Source organism: Geotrypetes seraphini, chromosome 2, assembly GCF_902459505.1.
Source record: "Geotrypetes seraphini chromosome 2, aGeoSer1.1, whole genome shotgun sequence".
In the NCBI taxonomy this organism is placed as follows: domain Eukaryota; kingdom Metazoa; phylum Chordata; class Amphibia; order Gymnophiona; family Dermophiidae; genus Geotrypetes; species Geotrypetes seraphini.
In genome coordinates, this window is record NC_047085.1 from 516,734,898 (window position 1) to 516,759,056 (window position 24,159).

Genomic DNA, 24,159 nt, shown 5'->3' on the forward strand with positions numbered 1-24,159 from the left:
AAATTGCTTCAGAAACAGCTTGACATTTTAGAAATTGTGGGGGAGCAAGATGGCGGATTGAAAGAAAGCGCTGCGAGTCGCTCTGGTCCCTCCTTAACCTTCTATATCAGGGATCTCAAAGTCCCTCCTTGAGGGCCGCAATCCAGTCGGGTTTTCAGGATTTCCCCAATGAATGTGCATGAGATCTATCTGCATGCACTGCTTTCAATGCATATTCATTGGGGAAATCCTGAAAACCTGATTGGATTCCGGCCCTCAAGGACCGGAGTTGCCCATGTCTGACCTATGCCTAAAGGAAGGGGAAAAACAAGAGCTTCCCCTGCAGCTCCTATTCCTGTATTGGTGGGGCAACGAATCCAAAAGAAAACCTGCAGTGATGATGTACAAGGTTCAGGAGCTTTAATTTAGGTTAATGAGATGTTTTTTTTTACAAAATCGTCAATAAAATATTTTACACAAATTGGTTCTCATAAGTAAGAAGACAGGACCCGACACGGTCCGTGTTTCGGAAAACACTCCTTCCTCAGGGATCCGTGATGTTCTGTACTTCACTACTGGAGAACCATATGGAGAACAACAACTTGACATAAATTTCTAAAGAAAGAAACAGGCGGCGTAAAGCTCCTGTCTGGTTGCTACACGGTAGAAATACTGTATTAGTGAGACCTATGGATCGTTTTGCAGTCTCGGGCTTGTTGGGAGTGGCATCTTCCAGCGGGAGCAAGCGACCGAAGGAGAATCGCCCTCCCTGCTTGAAGCTGACATCTCTTTGAGCCCCGATATTCGGAAAACCCCGACAATGCCAGCGGCCTTGCTTAAAGATCTTGCTGAGTCTTTTCCCGATGAAGGTTTTTTGACTCGGGCTGCAGGGGTAGAGTAGAGCAATCGACCGCTGAGACCGACAACACAGGGTGCTGCAATTAGCACTTCTATCGGGCTGTTCAGTGAAGTGGAGAGAGCAAGGTGAGCAGGCTGAATCCTTTCAAGGTGAAACTTTATTGCAGTTGAGTAAGTCTTTATTGCCCATCACATATTACTTTGGACTCAAATTGGGACGCTTTAATGAGTTTGGAGGCTTCCTTTTCTCAGAAATTATCCACTATAATGGAAACAGAAAATTTATTTATTACAAAATCTGTATACCACATACGACTATGCGGTTTACATATCACACACATAAAATCTTATTTCCCTACGATTTCCACATATAGCATAGACATGACTGGACAACATCATAAGCATCCACCCCAGTATAAAATGTCAGTATATCAAGTTTCAAGTTTAAGTTTATTAGGTTTATATATACCGCTTATGCAGATTAAGCGGTTTCACAATCAGGTACTCAAGTATTTTCCCAATCTGTCCTGGTGGGCTCACAATCTATCTAACGTACCTAGGGCTATGGAGGACTGAATGACTTGCCCAAGGTCACAAAGAGCCACGTGGGGTTTGAACCCACAACCCCAGGGTACTGAGGCTGTAGATCCAACCACTGCGCCACACACTCCTCCAGGTAATACAAATTTTGCCAATTAAGAAAACAAAAAGGTGTCGGATTAAACGATCAATTCCAAAGTAGATGACAAAACCAAGTCACATTTGCATGCAAGGCAAGTCAAATTCCAACGATTCAGAGATATAAACAGGCTTTTAAATCATACATTACAGTCAGGGGAAATCTGAAGAGGATATTTTCAGATGGGATAAGCATTAGCGTAGCAAAGCATTGGCAAATAATTGCATGTTCAGAAATTTTGAGGCTTAAGGAGGGACAAGTGGCTCTGATCAAAGAAAATGGTTAGCTACAAAGAAAAACAACCCCCCCCCCCCAAGAAAAAAAAACAACTCTGTGGAGTGATGATGTTCCTAAATGGACTTTATTTGAAAGTGTCAAAGTTCCAAAGGTACACTGAAATCATCCACATAAAATAATTCCTTCCACATAAAAATAAATCATCCACATAAGAGCCTTAAAGGACCTAGTCCGCTAGGGATACAGGACCCAACACGGTCCGCGTTTCGACAAAATGTCTTCTTCAGGGGTCCCTGGGGGCCCTTTAAAGGTGAGTACGTGGGAAACAATTGTGTGGTGAGCCGGAATTGAGACACTGCTACAAAGAAAACCTGCCTGTTTACAGAAGGAGGGTGGTCTCCTAAACCTGGGCCTCAGTCTTGTATTTCTACCTTCCCTTCTTCACGCATCATGTACCATTTTTTCCATGTCATTGGTATCGCTGCCCCTCCTAACACAGGGGTGTTTTTATTAAGAAACGCTAACCGATTGAGCGCGCACTAAATGCTAAGGTACCCATAGGATATAAATCGGTTAGCGCACCTTAATAGAAAGACCCCACAGTATCTCCTGTTTATACAGCTGCTCTCATATCTTATCCCCTGTGTTTTACTTTTGACGGATAAGATTGCCCTGGACAGCTTCTGGGCAATACTACTAGTTAAAAACATAATATAGGGTCAATCTAAATAAAGGCCTCTTCCCAAAAGAGTATAACTATAATAACATAATATAGAAGCCAATTGAAACAGCATATATTTTTTAGTTCAACTTTTTTTCCCCCCTCCCAAATATAAGAACCTAAGAATTGCCACTGCTGGGTCAGACCAGTGGTCCATCGTGCCCAGCCGTCCGCTCCTGTGGCGGTCCTTAGGTCAAAGACCAGTGCCCTAACAGACTAGCTATACCTGTGTACGTTCTGGTTCAGCAAGAACTTGTCTAACTTTGTCTTGAATCCCTGAAGGGTGTTTTCCCCTAGAACAGCCTCCGGAAGAGCGTTCCAGTTTTCTACCGCCCTCTGCGTGAAGAAGAACTTCCTTATGTTTGTATGGAATCTAAACCCTTTTAACTTTAGAGAGTGCCCTCTCGTTCTCTCTACCTTGGAGAAGGTGAACAACCTGTCTTTATCTACCAAGTCTATTCCCTTCATTATCTTGAATGTTTCGATCATGTCCCCTCTCAATCTCCTCTTTTCAAGAGAGAAGAGGCCCAGTTTCTCTAATCTCTCACTGCACGACAACTCCTCTAGCCCCTTAACCAGTTTAGTCGCTCTTCTCTGGATCCTTTCGAGTAGTACTGTGTCCTTCTTCATGTACGGTGACCAGTGCTGGATGCAATATTCCAAGTGGGGGGTACCATGGGCTGATACAGCGGCATGATAACCTTATCCAATCTGTTTGTGATCCCCTTCTTAATCATTCCTAGCATTCTGTTCATCCTTTTATTAATTTTGCATACAGAAACAAAACTCAAGGTAGCATAGTGTACAGCACAATGAAATGATTCCTATGACTCTTCCAAACTCCCACCCACCCAGATAGACAGAAATATCAGCTAACAAATGGTATACCCCATTCCAGTGTGTCATTTACCAGGAAGAAATCATACATTCAACAAGTAACTGTGGGCTCTGGGTGTCAAAGTGAGCCAAAATGGTTCCCAGCGAGTGCAAAACGCTCGCCCTGGCAAAGTGTTCACAGATGGAGGCCTGCTGCAGCGTCAACGTACTCCAATGAACAAGTGTGGGAGAATCCGAGGAAATCCAACAATGGAGCATCACCTTCTTTCCCAACAGGACAGCTCGATCCAAGAAGCTCCAGAAACCCCTCGGAGAAGATCTAGGAAGGGACTCCAGGGTGAACAGCATAACCGGGCTAAACCCATAATTGTGGTACCACATAGCCATGATATGTTGATGAACTTGTTGCCAAAACGTTTGCTCCTGCACACAAGACCAAAACTGATGTCCAAGAGTAGCTGGAGAGTACTGGCACTTAAGGCATTGATCAGAGGCACACATTTTAGCCCGATACAAGTATGACGGGAACCTGTGTAAGCGTAACATAAACTTATAGTTCATTCCAATCACGATTAATCTAGACCAGGGATCTCAAAGTCCCTCCTCGAGGGCCGCAATCCAGTCGGGTTTTCAGGATTTCCCCAATGAATATGCATTGAAGCAGTGCATGCACATAGATCTCATGCATATTCATTGGGGAAATCCTGCAAACCCGACTGGATTGCGGCCAAGGAGGGACTTTGAGATCCCTGCTCTAGACGTCAGACGGGCCACTCAATGAAGTCCTCGTTTAATCATTTGATCAGTTACCACAGAGGGTAGATCCAAAGACCATTTGTCTGCATAATGTCCATACTGTAGTTCACCCAAACACTCCTGGAGATGACGATGAAATCTCAAAGAAATCTGCACTTGCGCAGACAAACATAATGCCTCAGAGAGACTCCATGTGCTGATCAGTAAGACAGTCTTGTGGCAGTGAACAAATGTGGTAGGAGAGCTGAGTATAAGAGAGCCAGTTTTGAGTTGTCCAACCATGCTACCATATAAATGCATCCAAGGATTTCAGGGATCCATTAGAATGCACAATTTAAAAAATAGACTGAGTAGCAAAGTCCTTCCATCCTGTAGAGGAAACAGGAGACATACCAGGAACAAAAGTCTCCATTACCCTGCAGCAGTAGGTAAGGTGTCACATGATAGGGAATGTGAAGTTGCTGACACAGGAGCCTCCACCAACGTCTCAGCGGTAACAGCAGTAGGTCCCTTGCTACAGATGTCTTCGGAAGCAGGTGTTTCGGGTGAAGAAATTACTGAAATGAAAAGGGTCACAAAGGGATAGTTTCTGGCTAGTACCTGAAAAATGTCTAGTTCCCCTGAACCAATCGTTAAGGTGTCTCATTTGGCAGGCCTGAGACAACATTCTAAGGCTTCGCGATCCCAGACCACCCCTGTCCTTAGGCCTCGCCAACGTGGACAAAGATAGCCATGCTTTCTTCCCATTCCACAAGTATTGTTGTAAGCCATTTTTGATCTGCTTACGGCAGTTCAAGCTGTTCACACCTGAACTTACAGACCCCTGAAGAAGCCATAATTGGCGAAACGGGTCCCGTTGGGCCTTCTGTGGATGGTCTCGGGACTCAAGGATCTACCATACGAAAAACGGCTTGACAAATTACAGCTATACTCGCTCGAGGAGCGCAGAGAGAGGGGGGACATGATCGAGACGTTCAAGTATCTTACGGGCCGCATCGAGGCGGAGGAAGATATCTTCTTTTTCAAGGGTCCCACGACAACAAGAGGGCATCTGTTGAAAATCAGGGGCGGGAAACTACGAGGTGACACCAGGAAATTCTTTTTCACTGAAAGAGTGGTTGATCGCTGGAATAGTCTTCCACTACAGGTGATTGAGGCCAGCAGCGTGCCTGATTTTAAGGCCAAATGGGATCGGCACATGGGATCTATTCACAGGGCAAAGGTAGGGGAGGGACATTAAGGTGGGCAGACTAGATGGGCCGTGGGCCCTTATCTGCCGTCTATTTCTATGTTTCTATGTTTCTATCAAGCGACTAGTTAAAAGATAAGTGTCGCTGTTTATACTTGTATTCTTGCTGTACATATTTTTTGTGTGGGTATAAGAAGAAAGTTATAAGAGTGTTGTAGAGACCACTTGTTTAAAAAGGATATGAAAACCCAGTGAAAGACAAACTGCATGCCTGCCGCTAGCTGTTTCAGTGTTTTCATTGAACAGTGCAGGATTCTGAGGGTTTCATAAAAAAACACACTCTATACCGATTGTTTCAGCCAAGTGCAACAGGTTCGTATTTGTTTTTCCTTGTATTGGTGGAACTTGATACCATTGCTATTAGACTAGGGCAGGGTTGGCAACCTGAGGCTTTTCTCCTATGACCCCTCCCCAACCTACCAAAATATCTGGTGGTCCAGCGGCCCCTGCTCCTTCATGGCAGGAGCGTGGCAGCCTTCTAAGATGGCTGCCGCAACCTTTTGTGAAAGGTCACAGCAGCCATTTTAGAAGGCAACCACGAGGAGGCAGGAGCAAAAGGGCCGCACTCCTGTCACGAAGACCCCCGTTGGACCAGCAGGCATCTCGATAGGCCCGGGGGAAGCTAGGAGGGAGAACTGATGGACATGGTGGTAGAGAGGAGGGAGTAAATATTAAATGTTCTGGTGGAGAGAGAAGGGTGGGACAGATAGAAAAGGATGCAAGAAGGAGCAATGTTGAACATGGTGGAGGGAATTAGAGAAATATGGCATGGTGCTGGAGAGGCGTGTTGAAGGAGAAATGTTGGGCATGGGGCTGGTGGGGAGGGGCAAAAGATACTGGCTAAGGGCCAAGAGATGAGAGAGGGAGAAATGTAGGACATGGCTGTAGAGGGGGTGAGAGAGAAGCACCCTGGATTCCTCCATCTCTCCCTTTCTCCACTCCCTTTGCAGCAAGGGAAGGACTGAGAGGGAGACATGGGGAGACGAGGAGAGAGGAGGAAATGCTGTGCAGGAGTGGGGAGGGGTAAATGAGGGAAATGATCCAGGATAGAAGGGAGGGAGGATGCTGTACAATGGGAGGGAGGGAAGAGAGAAATGCTGGACCATGGTGGGAAGAACCAATGGACAGCGACCGCTTGAAGAATTTGCAGAAGACAGGAAAACAGAAAAAAGAGAAACTGGAATTAACTGGATGGAAAAATAAATCCCCAGACAACAAAGATAAAAAAAGGACCGTGCTGAGGATCGAGTCGGTTCAGCGAACGGCCACCAGGATGGTCTTGGGGCTCAAGGATTTCACGTATGAAGAAAGATTTAAAAAATTGCGGCTGTACTCACTTGAGGAAAGAAGAGAACGGGGAGATATGATTGAAACATATAAGTACATCACGGGACGCATCGAGTCAGAAGATGATATCTTCTGGCTCATGGGACCCTCGACCACCAGAGGGCATCCGCTGAAGATCAGGGGAGGGAAGTTTCATGGCGACTCCAGGAAGTACTTCTTCACCGAAAGAGTAGTGGATCATTGGAACAGACTCCCATTCCAGGTGATAAAGGCCAGCAGCGTGACGGATTTTAAGAGAAAATGGGATACTCACGTGGGATCTTTAAGGGAGTAAATTCAGGGGAGGGGATACTTGGAATGGGCAGACTTGGTGGGCTATAGCCCTTTTCTGCTGCTTTTTTCTATGTTTCTATGATGTTAGCTTTGGAAAATGTATATAGCTGATGTCTTTGTGTTGCGGTCAACAGAAAAGGAAGTGCATTTCTGGTTTTATTTCTCCAGTGTTGAAGAACTTGCTGACCCTTACTGTGGCTGGTGAGGATCCCCAAGCACCACCGGCTGAGGACATCCTCCAAAGATAGCCAAAACTTCCCTCTACCAAGCGTAGAAGTCGCTGGCAGCATCCCTGAACCACTAGGGCTACCCGATTTTCGGGAACAAAAATCTGGACCCATGGCCCTGCCCCCAGGCCCACCCTGTTCCGTCCGGCCATGCCCCATTCTGCCGGGTTTTGAAACGCCGCCTGGACATGACTTCAAAAAGAACGACAGGTCCGGGGAATTCCAGACGTCTGGTAACCCTATGAACCAGTGAGGTGCCAGCATCTATCTCAGAGACGCTACTGCTGTCTGCCAAGCTTGGCAAAAGGGACCCCCAGCCACCTTCAGAGGAAGTCCTCATCTGCTGGATATTTATATTGTATATTTACATTAGAGGCTCGGGCAGAGACTCATTTACAAAGTATGCATTCTTCCCAATGAATATTTCCCAATTAATATTTGTAAATGGGTCTCTCTCTACCAGTAGCATAATTAAATGAAATAACGGGGACAGAAGCGATTACTTGCAGGGATGGATTTGATTCCCATGCAACTCCCTACTAAGTAATCCTGAATTGTATATCCCTGATTTTGCTTTAAGCATAGAATCTAATAATTTCCCATTAAATGTCTACTCTACTTTTAGCTGGTAAAAATCTAATATAATAAAACCCTAAGCCACGCATGCGCACTCCCACCTGGGTGAGCCCGTTTTCCGTGAGCTGTAGGGACCCGCAGGTAGGAATGCACATACGTGCTGCGGCACGGAGCCTGTCGGCCGCAGCGGCTCTTGCCGTCAGAAGGAAGGAAGGAGGAAATGGGACGCGATCCCCACCTGCGTTGGAAGTCCGATGAAGTTGGGGATCTTGAGAGGAGCCGCCGCTGTGTCTTTAGAGAGACAGCTGGGACCGAAGGAGCCAATGGCAGAAATCGTAGCTCGGGGATCCGCAGCTCCGCCTCTTTCGACCACGCCGCTCCTCCTCTTTGGGCAGCAGCGTTTAAAATTCACTGCTGTTGCCAGCTTCAGGCCTTCCTCTCTGACGGGTCCTGCCTACTTCATGTTTTCATGAAGACAGGACCCGCCAGAGAGGAAGACCTGAAGCCGGCAACAGCAATTAATTGTAAATGCTGCTGCTGCTGCCCGATGAAGTTCAAGGAGGAAAGGGAGCAGAGGGGGAGAGAATGGTAGGGCATGGAGGTAAGGAGGAAGGTATGGGGGAGGGGGAAAAAAATGCTGTACAGGGAAGTGGGTGGGAGGGAAATGTTGCAGCACAGGGAAATGGAGGGGCAGAAAAAGGAAGGGAGGCATACTGCTGGACAGGGGGAGCAGGAAAAAGGGGTTGATGGACAGGGGAAGAGGTGCTGATGGACAGGGGGGGAAGAAAAAGAAAGGGAGGCATACTGCTGGACAGGGGGAACAGGAAAAGGGGGTTGATGGACAGGGGAAGAGGTACTGATGGACAGGGGGGGCAGAAAAATGAAGAGAGGCGTACTGCTGGACAGAGGGAGCAGGAAGGAGGTGATGATGGACAGGGGGGAGGTAAAACAAAGGGAGAAGGGCTGCTGCTGGATAAGGTGAGCAGTGATTGGGTGGTGGAGGACACAGGGGAGGTAAAAGGAAGGAGAATGGACAGGGGGAGCAGGCAAGGGTTGGTGGTGGACAGCCAAGGAAAAAAAAAAAAAGAAATACAGAAAGCGGCTAAGGAGAGAGAAAAAGAAATAAAGACAGACACACACACATATATTCTAGCACCCGTTAATGTAACGGGCTATAAGACTAGTAAATAAATAAAGTTTTTAAAAAATTATATTTTCCTTTACTTTTGGGGGATTTTGGGTTTTCATCTGTCTGTTTCTCTGCTGAATTAAGGACTCAAAATGCAGGAAAATGGTTGCGAGGAGGGGGATTCCCCTGTTCACTACATCTTTCAAAGTGCGATGAGGAGGGGGATCGGATCTATCTCTGTTCATTGAATCCGTCTATGTGCAGAATTTCAGCAAACAGGTCTGTGATGTCATGGCGACAGGGAGGTTGTCATACACACTGTGTGGACTCCTCCCACCGCCGAGAGCAGAGAGCTGCTATTGGCTCTTTTGAACGAGTCGGAGCTTTTTTCAGCCTGATAAAACAGGGTAGAGAGAAGCTCAGGAGGCAGTTGGTGTGAGAGGGGAAAGTGAGCAGTTGAACGTAGGGAGTAATAGTTTGTCTCTCTCTGGTTAATAGTTTATCCCAGGACAAGCAGGCAGGTATTCTCACATATGGGCGACGTCATCGACGGAGCCCGGATGCGGACGCCTCACAAGCAGACTTGCTTGAAGAAACTCGAAGTTTCAAGTCGCCCGCACCGCGTATGTGCGAGTGCCTTCCCGCCCAGCGCATCTCCTCAGTTCTCAGTTTTCCGCGGAGCCGAGAAGTCCGTCTTTGACTCTCTGCGTTTAACTTCGTTACTTTTTGCCTTCTCTGAACTGCGGTTTGTATTTTTTTCTTCATGAATCGCTGTTCTTATTTTATTTCTTTCATTTTCAGTTCAAAAAAAATTTTTCCTCTTCCGTCTGTTTCCCAGAACAGGCCGCTCGGCCGCAGCCCAAGGGCTTCGATTTTGCAGCGGCGATTTTTACTTCTATGTCCCAGCCTGTCACGGGCTTCAAGAAGTGTAGCAAGTGCCAGTGTGCGATTTCTCTTACGGATCCACACCGTCGCTGCCTCAAGAGCCTTGGGCCGAAACATCATCCAAGTTTCAAGTTTATTGATTTTTAATATCCCGATCATAAAACAAATATCTGACCGGTTGACAATAAAAAATTTAAAATAGGAGAGTAAGAACTAGTTATTAGTGTATTAAAAAAATTAGAGAAAACATATTAGACATATACTGACAAACATGACCGTGAGGATAAGTGGGAAGGAAGGAAAAAGTTACATAATATTAGAAGAAATGAGATAGAGGGAAGGGATAGGACATGAAGGATAAGGGTGCATGGTACAAAGGATATGCGCTGAAATAAAGGAGAGCTTTTAGGAAAAAGATAAGTAAATAAATAGATAAAGAAAAGATTAGGATTTGTCAAAGGCATCCTGAAATAGGAAAGTTTTAAGATTAGTTTTAAATTTTGGTAAATGAATTTCATCCCGGAGAAATTGAGGGAGAGAATTCCATAATGTGGGGGCTGTTATAGCAAAGTTAGTTTTCCTTGTATAGTAGGATTCTTTTAAAGATGGAATGAAAAGGAGTTTTTGGTCGGTAGATCGTAAGGAACGGGGAGAACTTTGATGTATTAATAATTTGTCGAGAAATAAGGGCAAGTGGGAAAGTTTGATTTTAAAAGAGAGCAGTATGATTTTATAAATTATACGGTGTGTGACTGGGAGCCAATGAGCCTCTTTGAGAAGAGGGGTGACGTGTTCGAACTTACCTATTTTGTAAATGAGTTTGATTGCGGTATTTTGTATGAGTTGCAAACGGCGAAGTTCTTTTTGGGGTAGTCCATTTAATAGTGAATTGCAGTAATCTAAGTGAGAGATAACTAAAGAATGAATAAGGATATTAATCGAGTCGGTATTTAAAATAGAACTGAGTGAACGGATGATACGTAATTTAAAGAAACAAGTTTTTACAACTGAACTTATGTGGTCATGAAAAGTAAGATCTCTATCTAAGGTAACGCCTAGTAATTTTATTTTAGTATCCATAAGTAGGGGTGTGGATTTGATGTAAATTGTTCCTGGTAAAGTTTCGGATTTTTTAATGGGGAGAAGTAAACCACAAGATTTGTCAACGTTGAGTGAAAGTTTATTAGAGAAGAGCCAATCACTGATATCTAATTTGGTATTTAGATCATTAATATCTGAAGAGTTTGAAGTATTAATTGGGTAAAGCAGCTGTATATCGTCGGCGTAGGCAAAAATTGAGAATCCTAGTGATTGGGCAAGAGAAAGAAGAGGGGATAGAAAGATATTAAATAGTAGTGGGGATAAAATAGAGCCCTGAGGAACTCCAAAAGTTTGGGTTACTGGAGAAGAAGTTTGGTTTTTTACATGAACTTTAAAGTTGCGTTGATGAAAGTAGGATATAAACCAGTTGAGAGCGTGACCTGTGATGTTACAGTCTGCTAATCTAGATAAGAGTAGAGAATGGTCAATAGTGTCAAATGCTGCAGATAAGTCAAGGGAAATTAGTATAACCGATTTTAAATGATCGTGGGAGTATTGTATAGTTGTAATGAGACCAAGTAATGATAATTCAGTGGAATGAGAAGTTTGAAAGCCAGTCTGATAAGGATGTAGGGCATGTGTTTGTTCGAAGAAATCTGATAATTGTGAATAAATAATTTTTTCGGTAAGTTTAGAAATTAAAGGAAGATTGGCAATGGGACGATAGTTGTTAGGTAAAGAGGGATCAGTGTTGTATTGTTTAAGTTTTGGGAAAACTAGAGCTGATTTCCATACAGTAGGGACACAACAATCAGAAAAAGATTTGGAGATCATTTCCCTTATATAAGGTCCGAAAAAAGAAAAGAATTTTTTGATAAAATGTGGAGGAAAACTTTCAGTAATGTTATTAGGTGAGTTTATAGATTGTAAAACAGAGAATAGTTGAGTTAGTGAGGGTACTTTGAAATTAGAGAAAGAACTGAGAGGTAGGAAAGTTAGATCATTATTAGTAGGAGCCGAGAAAGCAGGAAGGGAGGGTCCAAGATGGGTTCTAATAGTAGTGACTTTGTTGTCAAAGAATAGGGAAAGTTCATCAGCAGATGGTAAATTTGAAGCAGGAGGAGAAAGTTTTTTTTTAGAATATTTTGAAAGAGATTGGGCAATACTGAAGAGAGTGGATGAATTACTAGTGGTAGAGATAAGTTTTGAATAGTAGTCCTTTTTAGTCTGTTGAATGGTCTTTTTGTAGTGAGAAGCTTTTTCTTTATAGGAAAGAAGGTGACTGTTATAAAGAGTTTTACAAAAAAATAGACTAGTAGAACTTAAGGTTTAAGATACCAAAAGTATTTGTGTACTCTCAGATACCCGTCTCTTAGATCAATGAAGTTTTCACTAAGATTGCATATACGGGTTCAGATATCAATCATTGAGTACCAAAATTGCAAATAATATTGTGAAGTGCTATAAAGTGCTGTAAAGTGCTAAATGAACTCAAAATAAGTATGAAAATAAATCTATTGCACTTATCTTAATGCACCCAATACACCCTACGGGACCCGTTTCACCCGAATTGGGCTTCTTCAGGGGTCAAATTTTTGTGCTGTCTCGAGTTAACAAGACAAAAAATGGCGCTTTAGGGTGTATTGGGTGCATTAAGATAAGTGCAATAGATTTATTTTCATACTTATTTTGAGTTCATTTAGCACTTTACAGCACTTTATAGCACTTCACAATATTATTTGCAATTTTGGTACTCAATGATTGATATCTGAACCCGTATATGCAATCTTAGTGAAAACTTCATTGATCTAAGAGACGGGTATCTGAGAGTACACAAATACTTTTGGTATCTTAAACCTTAAGTTCTACTAGTCTATTTTTTTGTTTATCTTTGGATTATTTAGACTAAGTACATTGGTTCAATTTAGTATAAAGAGTTTTACGCCATTTGTTTTCTGCCGATCGGACCTGTCGACGGAGGAGGATCAAGTTTTCGTTAAACCAGGGTTGTTGTTTCCTTGAGGAAGGGTTAAGAGTGGGTTTATTTTGTTTGACAGATGTGGGAGCTAATGAGTCTAGTAGGGATTTCGTAGCAGTTTCCCAATTAGAAAATTGTTCTGTGATTGAGAGGGAAGAGAAATCTTTGAGATTTAGATCAAAGGAGGATTGTATGGCAGAGAGAGTTATGTTATTTAGATTACGAGTGAAAGAAGAATTATTTGTCTGTTTGATGAGATTTGAATGGGTTGGAATGTTTGATTGCCAAATAATCAGTGTATGATCTGACCATGGTACAGGGATGAAATCGAAATTATGGAAAAAATAGGTCATGGTGGTTAGGCATAGGATCATGTCTAGAGTATTTCCTGCTGAATGAGTGGGCGTATGGATAAGAGGTGATAGTGATAAGTCGGCTATCAAAGTTAGGAGTTCAGAAGTATTAAAGTGATTAGGACAGTTAAAGTGGATATTAAAATCTCCAAGGATTATTGACTCAGGATAGGCGATATTGAAATCAGTTAAAGTGGAGATAAGAGATGAAAGAGAGACTTTAGTTATTGGCGGGGGTAAATAGATAAGAAGAAAGTTAAGAGGAGAGGGAAGTTTAATTGAAAATTGGAGAGATTCGATAGGAATGTGAGAAAAAAGGTTGGAGGTATTTACCTGAAGAGGAATTGAAGCATGATATATAATTGCTAGTCCACCTCCCTTTTTGTTCGGGCGGGGTTGAAAAAATGCTTTATAATTAGGTGGGCAAGCCTGAGTGATGTAAGCATCATCTCCCTGAGTTAACCATATTTCTGTGAGACATAGAATTTGAAGGATATGTTGAATGATAATATCGTGAATTAAGTGATGTTTATTTTTTATAGAGCGGACATTTATTAAACCTGAGTTGAATGTAAGGGAGTGAAGAAGTTGATTATGACAGGAGTTGGAAGGGGAATGAAGTGGGATGGAAATGAGTTGTCTTGAATGAGGTTTGACATGATTTTTGCCAACTGTAGGGTTGACATAGCGACGGCCCCAAATAGTTGGGATGGAAGACATGGTATTAGAAGTAGTAAATGAAAGAATATAGGGGACAAATTCTGAGCCGTGAAATATCAAGAAGAAAAAGAAGAAAAAGATATATAGGTTGAGAAAAAGACAAAAGGGTCTGAGAATGGAGGAGAAAGTAAACAAGGGTAATGTAGAATGAGGGGTATAACGTGAAGTTAATAAGGAATGAAGGAGCTGCATGAAGGAGCGCATAAAGGAGCAGAACTTGCTCCTTAGGTGTGCTCCTTTGGCGCGCGCCTTTGCGGCGTGCGCCGCAAAGCAGAGAAATTTATAGGGGAGGTTACCAGCGAGGTAAAGTGGGCGGTCCTTTGAGAGAACGAGAGGGCCTGTAGAGAGTGGAGAGGACAAACATTAGAAGGATATATGAAGAAACAACAGTAGCAATTAGTATAACAGATAAAATAATCAGTAAATCAAGTTATAAAGATAAAATATAAATACCAGAGATAGAAGTTCTAATACAATACAAATTAAAACAAACTTGAAATGAATTGGAATTAAAATGAAATAAAATAAAATTAGTAAAACCAGTCAAGTGGAAGTTTTAAAATTGAGACAGTGAATCAGCAGGCATAACAGAAAACCAAGCAGTCGTGCCTGCGCTGTGCTACGCTTCAGCCTCGAGCCTTCAATCGTCGTTGTTTTTGGGGAGCTGCCAGATAATTTCTCTAAGCAGCTAGCTACCCCTGTGCATATAGCTCTGGGGTTGTATCCCAGAACCCTAAATATACTGGTAAAGGGAGAATTTCTATTTGTCCTTTACCTGATGGTGTCTTCTGGCCTGCCTCCTGTGTGCATAACTGGCCACAGGGTACCATAGGAAGCCAGGGGCTACACAGTCAAGTAAAGAGTAGCCATTTTGATTTTTAATTTGTTCTGGAAGTACTTGGATAGGTTAACTTCATCAGGATGTTGCATGGAGGAATTTGAAGTAACGTCTTTAGTGGAAATTAACAAGGTAAAGATATTGATTAACAAAAAGAAGAGAGTCAGCTGGAACAGGTATCTTATCTGAATTTTGTGGTACATATTTTGAAGTGTTTTTACTCTATGTCATGGCTACTTCAGCTATGCAGGCGAAAGAACTAGAGAAGTGTGCCTCTGGGCAAGCATTTGAACTTATAGAGTCCTCGGTCAAGTGAATCAGCCCGAGTTTCCCCTATCTCCTCCCCAAAAGAAAGATGTTTCACTGGAAGAAATTAGAAGCGGCAGAAGAAAGGCACAAGTCTCACGAAGCTGAAGTGTTAAAGCAACTGGCTGAGAAACGGGAGCATGAAAATGAAGTGCTTCAGAAACCAATAGAAAATAATCTCTTCAGCAAAATGGCAGAAGAGAAACTGACCCATAAGATGGAAGCCAACAAAGAAAATTGGGAAGCGCAGATGGCGGCCAAGCGAAGAACAAGAAAGTGGAAAAGGTTCGAAAGAACAAAGAAACCAAAGATGATGCTGAAAACTGAATTATGCTATTCAATCTGGCAGCGTGTGTGGGTTTAAAAAAAAATAAAAATTTTACTGTAATATCCAAAGATGGTTTTTCTTTACTCACTAGTCAGTGTTTATATTAGTATACCTGCCCACCCTCTTCACACTACCCACAGGCCCTGCTCTGCACATTGAGTTCTCAAGCAAGGTCCTCGGCATCATCATCGATTCTTCCCTCTCCCTCAACGATCACCTGAATTCCTTGGCAAAATCATGTTTTTTCAGCCTCCACATGCTGAGGAAAGTAAGATCCTACTTTTACCAAAAACATTTCACCATCCTTGTACAATCCATCATCCTATCCAAACTCAATTACTGTAATGCCATTTATCTATGCCTAACAAAAAAAAGTCTTCGCAGACTCCAGCTTATCCAAAATACTGCTGCCAAGCTGATTTTTGCAAAACGCAAATCTGATCACGTCTCCCCACTACTTACCAATCTTCACTGGCTCCCAGTACTTTCCAGAATTTATTTCAAATGCTCCTGCCTGGCTTTCAAGATCATTCACGGCATCCTTCCGCCCCTAATCCCTCTATCCTTCATCGCCCTGACCTTTGCTACCACCAGATCCGCCCACAGACATAAACTATCCTTCCCCTCTCTACACGGCATCCTCCACACAGGCAAACTGGGAAAATCCCTCCTCTCCAAAATCACGGGCCTTTGGAACGATCTCACTATCCCGCTGCGGAACCTGGACTCCCTCCAACTATTCCGAAAGCAACTGAAAACCTGGCTTTTCTCTAACATATAATGTAATGTGCCACACTTTCACAAAAAATGTATTAATGTCATAAATAAGTGTAGGCAGTGCTGCTTTAGTTCAAGGGGGTGTATGTTTCAAAAAACGGAGGAAAAAGCCTCAGGCAAATACCCTCCCACCACCACAATGGTGGAAAAAGGTGTACCGATCATAGATAAGTTGAAAGTTTTTTCATCTATCGATTGCATAGACAGCCCTGCTTATAGTTTATTTAACAGGGAGTGCAAAGGAGGTTTTCTGCCAATGAAGATTACCACCCAACCACCTTTTTCCACCATTGTGGTGGTGGGAGGGTATTTGCCTGAGGCTTTTTCCTCCATTTTTTGAAACATACACTCCCTTGAACTAAAGCAGCACTGCCTACACTTATTTATGACATTAATACATTTTTTGTGAAAGTATGGCACATTACATTATTGATATTTCACATATCCGAGTTTCTTTTGCATATTTTCTCTAACATATAACATTTCTTCTCCTGTTTACATCCCCTCTATCCGTATGCTCTTGTAAATCTTTCTCCTCTCTTCTTATATTTTTAAGCTTTGTAAACCGTGTCGAGCTCCACTTCCGTGGAGATGATGCGGTATATAAACTTAAGGCTTAGTTTAGTTTAGTTTAGATTGTTTCCGGAGTGACCCTAGAAGCTGTAATACTGTAGATCCTTATAGCTGATCAAAACTGCACATGCTAAGTGTCAAAATCAAACAAACAAACAAAAAAATAATTGCAAGATTTCACTTTTTTTTTTAAGCTGTTGCATCCCTTTTTCTACTGACAGCTAGTCAGCTGTCTGCTTGTTTGAAAGAGATCTTTTTTTTTATATTTAGTCCCCGTTATATGCTGAATATTGCAACTTAATCTGTAGGTGACTTGGTCTGCAATATACTGTAATTTTTTACAGTTTACTTAATAAACATACAGTATATGTATAAAAAAAAGAAGAGGCACAGGAGATGTCTAGACCAGACAACTCCGGTCCTCGAGGGCTGGAATCCAATCAGGATATCCCCAATGAATATGCATGAGATCTATTTGCATGCACTGCTTTCAATGCATATTCATTGGGGAAATCCTGAAAACCCGACTGGATTGCGGCCCTCAAGGAGGGACTTTGAGATCCCTGATATAGAACATGTAAGAGACGTAACCTATACATCAGGGGTCCCCAAAGTCCCTCCTTGAGGCCGCAATCCAGTTGGGTTTTCAGGATTTCCCCAATGAATATGCATGAGATCTATTTGCATGCACTGCTTTCAATGCATATTCATTGGGGAAATCCTGAAAACCTGACTGGATTGCGGCCCTCAAGGAGGGACTTTGAGATCCCTGATATAGAACATGTAAGAGACATAACCTATACATCAGGGGTCCCCAAAGTCCCTCCTTGAGGCCGAATCCAGTCAGGTTTTCAGGATTTCCCCAATGAATATGCATGAGATCTATTTGCATGCACTGCTTTCAATGTAATGTAATGTAATGTAATTTATTTCTTATATACCGCTACATCCGTTAGGTTCTAAGCGGTTTACAGAAAATATACATTAAGATTAGAAATAGGAAAGGTACTTGAAATGAATATGCATGAGATCTATTTGCATGCACTGCTTTCAATGCATATTCATTGGGGAAATCCTGAAAACCCGATTGGATTCGAGCCCTTGAAGACCGGAGTTGCCCACCCCTGGTCTAGACCAACCTTCAGTTACACATGCACTTCCTTTCAATCCGCCATCTTTCTCCCCCACAATTTGTAAATATCAAGATATTTCTGATTTTTTATCTTAGCAGCTTCAAGTCAACATTAAGGGTAACTAAATCATTTAGACTGAAGGACCCATTAAGGGGCCAATGACAAAGCAAACATTTTATACCTATTTTAAACAGACTTTTTCCTGAACTCTTGCGGTCTGGGGGGGCAGAGGCCAGTACATGGTGTAAGGGAGAAGACATGATATAAGAAACGACACAGACTTACCGTGCAAAGTCTTCCGAGATAGTCGGGGTGGGATGGGTTCCGACGACGACTGGGACTTCGTCCATCGCCACTGCTGCAAAATTCCCTCTCCTGACTGGCTCACCAAGGTGTAGGGAGCAGCTCTCACTGTGCCAGCAAGAAAGAAGCTACAACTCACCTACACTCATGGAACTTAGGATAGAAACACAAAAGATGACTACAGACAATCACTCACTCATCTTTTTTCTTTTTCTTTATTCAATGTACAAGCAAATTAAGAACATAAATTGGTCCGACTCAACCACTAACAAATCTGCACCTTTCAGAACACAAAGTTACAAAGACAAGGTGACGGGGGAGAACCCCCCTAAGATAGATGTTTCTGTCCCAGGAAGTGTAACTCCCAGTTTCTTAGGTTATGCCTCAGCTTATATATCTAAACTAAACTAAACTAAACCTTGGGTTTATATACTGCACCATCTCCACGAATGCGGAGCTCGGCACGGTTTATAGGAAGAAAGATGAGAGAGGAACTATTAAAGTGGAGAGATTAAAGAGTTAGGTGTAAAGGGGGAAGGTGAGAGGCCTAAGAGGAGGGAAGTGTTACAGTTTTGAGAATAGCCAGGTTTTTAGGTGTTTGCGGAAGAGTTGGAGGGAGCTTTTCTTGCAAGCCCTAATGAGGCCTACTTACATGTTATAAATTCTGCTGTGGGTAAGCAATGCATATTCAAATGCCTCAAAAAGCCTTGTTGAAAACCAGTTTAAACTAGCACATTCCTACTTCCTGTTTATGTTGATTTATGGATGTATATGTGACTAGTCCTGCATTATCACGTGACAATGAATGGCTCCACCAGCGCTAGAGTGCTCTGACTCTTCCAATCACAGATGCCGTTTCAAGTGTGCAGAGATCTGCCTACTGCCTGCCTGACCAATTGATCTTTGCAGTTGGTCAGGGCCCAGTTGAGTGATGTTAACTGTTCGAAGCAGTGACGAGGGCAGATAAGGAATACTACCATGATTTGACTGTACATAAGGGCCTTCAAGGTCTTCATAGATAAATTTGATAATGAGAAAGTCCCTGGTACCAAGAAGGCAGCACGTAAACAGTATAATACAAAGAATAATGTCCATATTCATTCTTCATACTGTGGCCCCATTGCCTGGGCAGCACTGACAGGTCCATAGTGCTTTGCAGCAGAATCCGTGATAGTTTGGTTCTGGCCTCATATGCACACAAAAAGGTTGTTCAGGTTGAGGCCCTCTAACAGGAGCTGACTGTTTTGGCCTTGTTTTGAAAAACCTTATTTTTTTCTGGCCTCGTGGGTGTCCTCCTCTCTTCACCCCTCCCCAAACATAAGCGCCTCCTCTAGGCCCACACATACACTACTAGCGCTGCTGCCACCAGTGCCGTTCCTGGGCTTACCTTACTGCTCTGGTGGTCTAGTGGCATGTTGGGGCAGGATCAATTCCCAGTCACTGCTGTCTAGCCTCTGTCTCCAGTTAAAATAGCTGCCAGGACTTTCAGAGACACTCTCACGAGATGGCTGCCATGACCTCTAGCAGCACTTTGGGATTTAAGCCAACATGGTCAGGAGTCAGTCTACAATACCAAAGTTATGTGAGAGTACAGGAAATATCTGTTGATTCATAGCCATGAATTTTTATATTTAAAGCTGATTGAAGCTTTTATTACACACAGGATATGTAAACGGCTTGTGACCTGTGTGAATCCGTTGGTGTCTTTTTAGAGCTGAAAGCCATTTGAAGCTTTTATTACACTCAGTACATGTAAACGGTTTGTGACCTATGTGAATCCTTTGGTGTGTTTTTAAAGTTGAAAGTCGATTGAAGCTTTTATTACACTCAGTACATGTAAATGGTTTCTGACCTGTATGAATTCTTTGGTGGCTTTTTAGAGCTGAAAGCCAATTGAAGCTTTTATTACACTCAGTACATGTAAATGGTTTGTCTCCTGTGTGGATCCTCTGGTGAAATTTTAGGCCTGAAAGCTGAATGAAACTTTTATTACACTCAGTACATATAAACGGTTTCTGACCTGTGTGAATTCTTTGGTGTATTTGTAGAGACGAAAGCCGAGTGAAGCTTTTATTACATTCAGTACACGTGAATGGTTTGTCTCCTGTGTGGATCCTCTGGTGAAATTTTAGGCCTGAAAGCTGAATGAAACTTTTATTACACTCAGTACATGTAAATGGTTTGTGACCTGTGTGAATATTTTGGTGTATTTTTAGAGATGAAAGCCGTGTGAAGCTTTTATTACACTCAATACATGTAAATGGTTTGACTGCTGTGTGAATTCTTTGGTGTATTTTTAGATATGAAAGCCAAGCGAAGCTTTTATTACACTCAGTACATTTAAATGGTTTGACTGCTGTGTGAGTCTGTTGGTGGATTTTTAGAGTTGAAAGCCGAGTGAAGCTTTTATTACACTCAGTACATATAAATGGTTTGTAACCTGTGTGGATCACTTGATGTCTTTTAAGAACTGAAAGTCGAGTGAAGCTTTTATTACACTCAGTGCACGTATATGGTTTATCTCCAGTGTGGATCCTCTGGTGAACATTTAGATGTGAAAGATTAATGAAGCTTCTATTACACTCAGGACAGGTAAATGGTTTCTTATTTTTATGATTCATTGTGTGCATTTGGAGTTCTGAAAACAATAGGAAACTCTTATTACATTTCGGACAAATAAAGCTGATGCCCCTCTTAGATGAAATACGTGAAAATTCTTTTTGATGTTTTTTCCCTTTTTTCTTACCATAGTGGAATTCATAAGTCACTATATCACTACTATTAATTTGGAAGGGTCTCTCTCCTAGGTGTCTATGGCCCTCAAGGATGTTACTGAGCTCCCTGTCATTTCTCTCACAATTAGTGACTCCATCCATCAAGTCTTCTGCAGGGTTTCTCTGTTCCTTTGATTCTTGCTTATAATTCTTTGTGTTAATCTTCTCAGTTCCTTGGGAATTATTCTCACAGACATTTTCTGACTGGGTTTGGATTTGTTCCATTTCTACCGGATCTTCTCCTTGATTCTTTTCTCTCTTCCATTCGCGTTGGATCTGATGATCTGCTGGATAGAAACAGAAGGTATTTCTCATGAGTTAGAAAACAGCAATGGTTTCTAAGATATAACCTTTCTAGAATGAAACTATGTCGCACCAGAAATTTCCATGTGTAGCTTTGAGAATTGGTCATTTTCCTATTTGCAAAGCATTTTTTCAAGCATTTATCTCTAGACAGTGCCAATTTGTGAGCTGATCCTTGGAAATGGCAGTGCAGAAAGTTAAGGGAGTCAATTTTCTCAAGAGCACCAAAATTCTGAGTGCTCTGACGGTGATCTATAGGTTTTGTGTGTAGGTTTAAGAATCACCTATAGGTCACTCATGCCTATTTGCACCCCACCTCCTCGCTCTTAAGCGCTATTTACAAGCACAGTTGCTTTATCACCTCTGCTTCAGCATCAACGTTACACGCCAAAGTCGCAGTTAATGTTTGGCTCTATGTATAGAATTAGAGGGAGGAGCTCTTAATAATGAGAATATATTATAATCTGTGCTTATCAGGAATTTCTTCCACCACGATGAATTAATGAGTTCTGATCCAGAGTCCTGTTGAAATGTGGCCACTCTTGGGTCACATTTATCTCTACTCTTAACGTGTGAAGGGAGAATGGAAACACGTGACTGAAATGTTTTTGGAGAACCTGGTTAATACGATCATGCAACCCCCTCTTCTGAAAGAAGCCCACATCTCCTTCAAAATTTCACTTCTGGTATTCGAAACTAAACAAAAAAAATACCCTGGCTTTCATTGACAGATTGTTTATCCCTCAGATAACATTGCGACTATTACGATTTCCCAAAAGAATCCCCTATCAATTCCTTCTCTTCGCCATATATTTTATGACACAACAAACAAAACAATCTTTTCTGTTGTGGCCTCTACCTTATGGAATATGTCCCCACCAATATCAAGAACGAAACTTCCTTACCCATATTTAGGACAAATCTAAAGACCTTCCTAAGAAATCTCCTACCTTAAGCAGTATAGTACTTTATACTTACCCCCTCCCTTTATGTTAGGCCTTTATATACAGTGTTCCTCCGCTAATTTATGGTTTGCAAATCGTGGTCTACTCCAACCACATCTTCCTGTAGTAAAGTCGGGCTACACCAATCAGGAGCTGTGCATCAAAGCAGCTCCTGATTGGTGTAGCCCGACTTTACTACAGGAAGAGGTGGTCGGAGCAGACTGCGAGTGATTTTCTTCACCCGCTGGCGCTCCAGCTACCCTCTCCTGCCTTTTGACAGGCGAAAAACCGCATTTGTGGTTTTTCAAAATTCGCGGGGGTTCCTGGAATGGAACCCCCATGAATTTGGGGGGGGAGTACTGTATATTTTTTCCCCCTTATGTCTCTAGTCAATATGTTATCATTCTTATATGACCCAGTCTGATGTCTTTATTTTTAAAACTTTGTTTAACTTATTGTAAACCGCCTAAGCTTCTACTGAGACAAATCCCTCTCACTGGCTCATACCTTTCTCAACTGCTGAGTCACTACACTCCTTCTAGGACTCTTTGCTCAGCTAACTCAAACCGACCCGTTATATCCTTATTCTGAAACATCTATGATGACTGAATTCGGTTGCAAATCTTCAGCATAACTATTCAAACCGCATAGAACTTAACGGTATTGCGGTATATAAACTGTTATTATTATTATTCTCTAGAAGGCACTTCCCTCAACTCTTTGAATTAAAGAATCACACACTAGATTCAAATCAGGTCTCAAAACCGTCTTAGTTGAGGATGCCTTTAAGAACATAAGAATTGCCGCTGTTGGGACAGACCAATGGTCCATTGTGACCAGCAATCTGCTCATGTGGCGGACCTCTGGTTAAAGACCAGCTCCCTAACTGAGACTAGCCCTACCTGCGTACGTTCTGGTTCAGCAGGAACTTGTCTAACTTTGTCTTGAATCCCTGGAGGGTGTTCTCCCCTATGACAGACTCCGGAAGAGCGTTCCAGTTTTCTACCACTCTCTGGGTGAAGAAGAACTTCCTTACATTCGTACGGAATCTGTCCCCTTTCAATTTTAGAGAGTGCCCTCTCGTTCTCCCTACCTTGGAAAGGGTGAAAAACTTGTCCTTATCTACTAAGTCTATTCCCTTCAGTACCTTGAATGTTTCGATCATGTCCCCTCTCAATTTCCTCTGTTCGAGGGAGAAGAGGCCCAGTTTCTCTAATCTTTCGCTCTACAGCAACTCCTCCAGCCCCTTAACCATCTTAGTTGCTCTTCTCTGGACCCTTTCGAATAGTACCGTGTCCTTCTTCATGTATGGCGATCAGTGCTGGACGCAGTACTCCAGGTGAGGGTGCACCATAGCCTGGTACAGTGAAATGATAACTTTCCCCAATCTGTTCGTGATCCCCTTCTTTATCATTCCTAGCATTCTTTTCGCCCTTTTTGTCACCGCCGCACATTGCGCGGACGGCTTCATCGACTTGTCGATCAGAACTCCCAAGTCTCTTTCCTGGGAGGTCTCTCCAAGTACTGCCCCGGACATCCTGTATTTGTGCATGAGATTTTTGTTACCTACATGCATCACTTTACACTTATCCATGTTGAACCTCATCGGCCATGTTGATGCCCATTCCTTGAGCTTGATTATGTCACATTGCAGATCATCACAATCCCCCTGGGTCTTCACTACTACCTACCTAGTGACTGGACTTTATGTCAAACCTACAGCAATCCCAAGGTTTATCTCAGGGAAATATAGGAAAGCATACAAACCCCGGTGCAGAAGGGCAGACCAGGTCAGAGCCCATGACAGCAATTTAGCTGACTACCCTATGTGTAGTGAAGATAATAATAATAATAATTTTTTTTTTTTGTATATTGCTATACCAAAAGTTCAAAGCGGTTCACAACAAAGTAAAAAAACACATACAATCAATATATATTGAGTACATTAAAACGGTCAAAAAAATGGAATGCATCAGTTAAAAAGTAAGAAGTTAAACAGTACCACAACTAAGACGTAAGCTTGTCAAACAGGCAT

The 24,159-nt window shown here is 42.5% G+C and overlaps 1 protein-coding gene and 1 pseudogene across 1 annotated transcript; one reads left to right on the forward strand and one right to left on the reverse strand.

Annotated features, from left to right (window-relative positions):
* Positions 1–824: 824 nt before the first annotated feature.
* LOC117354649 (gastrula zinc finger protein XlCGF26.1-like) lies at positions 825–22,242 on the reverse strand. Its single transcript, XM_033932484.1, has 2 exons — positions 18,086–22,242; positions 825–1,099 (listed from the first exon to the last, which is right to left on the reverse strand). Exon 1 carries the CDS (start codon positions 21,190–21,192, stop codon positions 19,735–19,737), a length of 1,458 nt encoding a protein of 485 aa, XP_033788375.1. The 5' UTR covers positions 21,193–22,242; the 3' UTR covers positions 825–1,099; positions 18,086–19,734.
* On the forward strand, positions 14,913–15,316 carry LOC117354651 (annotated as a pseudogene).
* Positions 22,243–24,159: the final 1,917 nt, after the last annotated feature.

Coding starts and splice junctions, on each gene's coding strand:
- LOC117354649 (XM_033932484.1), bottom strand. CDS start 21,192: ATGAGAAATACCTTCTGTTTCTATCCAGCAGATCATCAGATCCAACGC.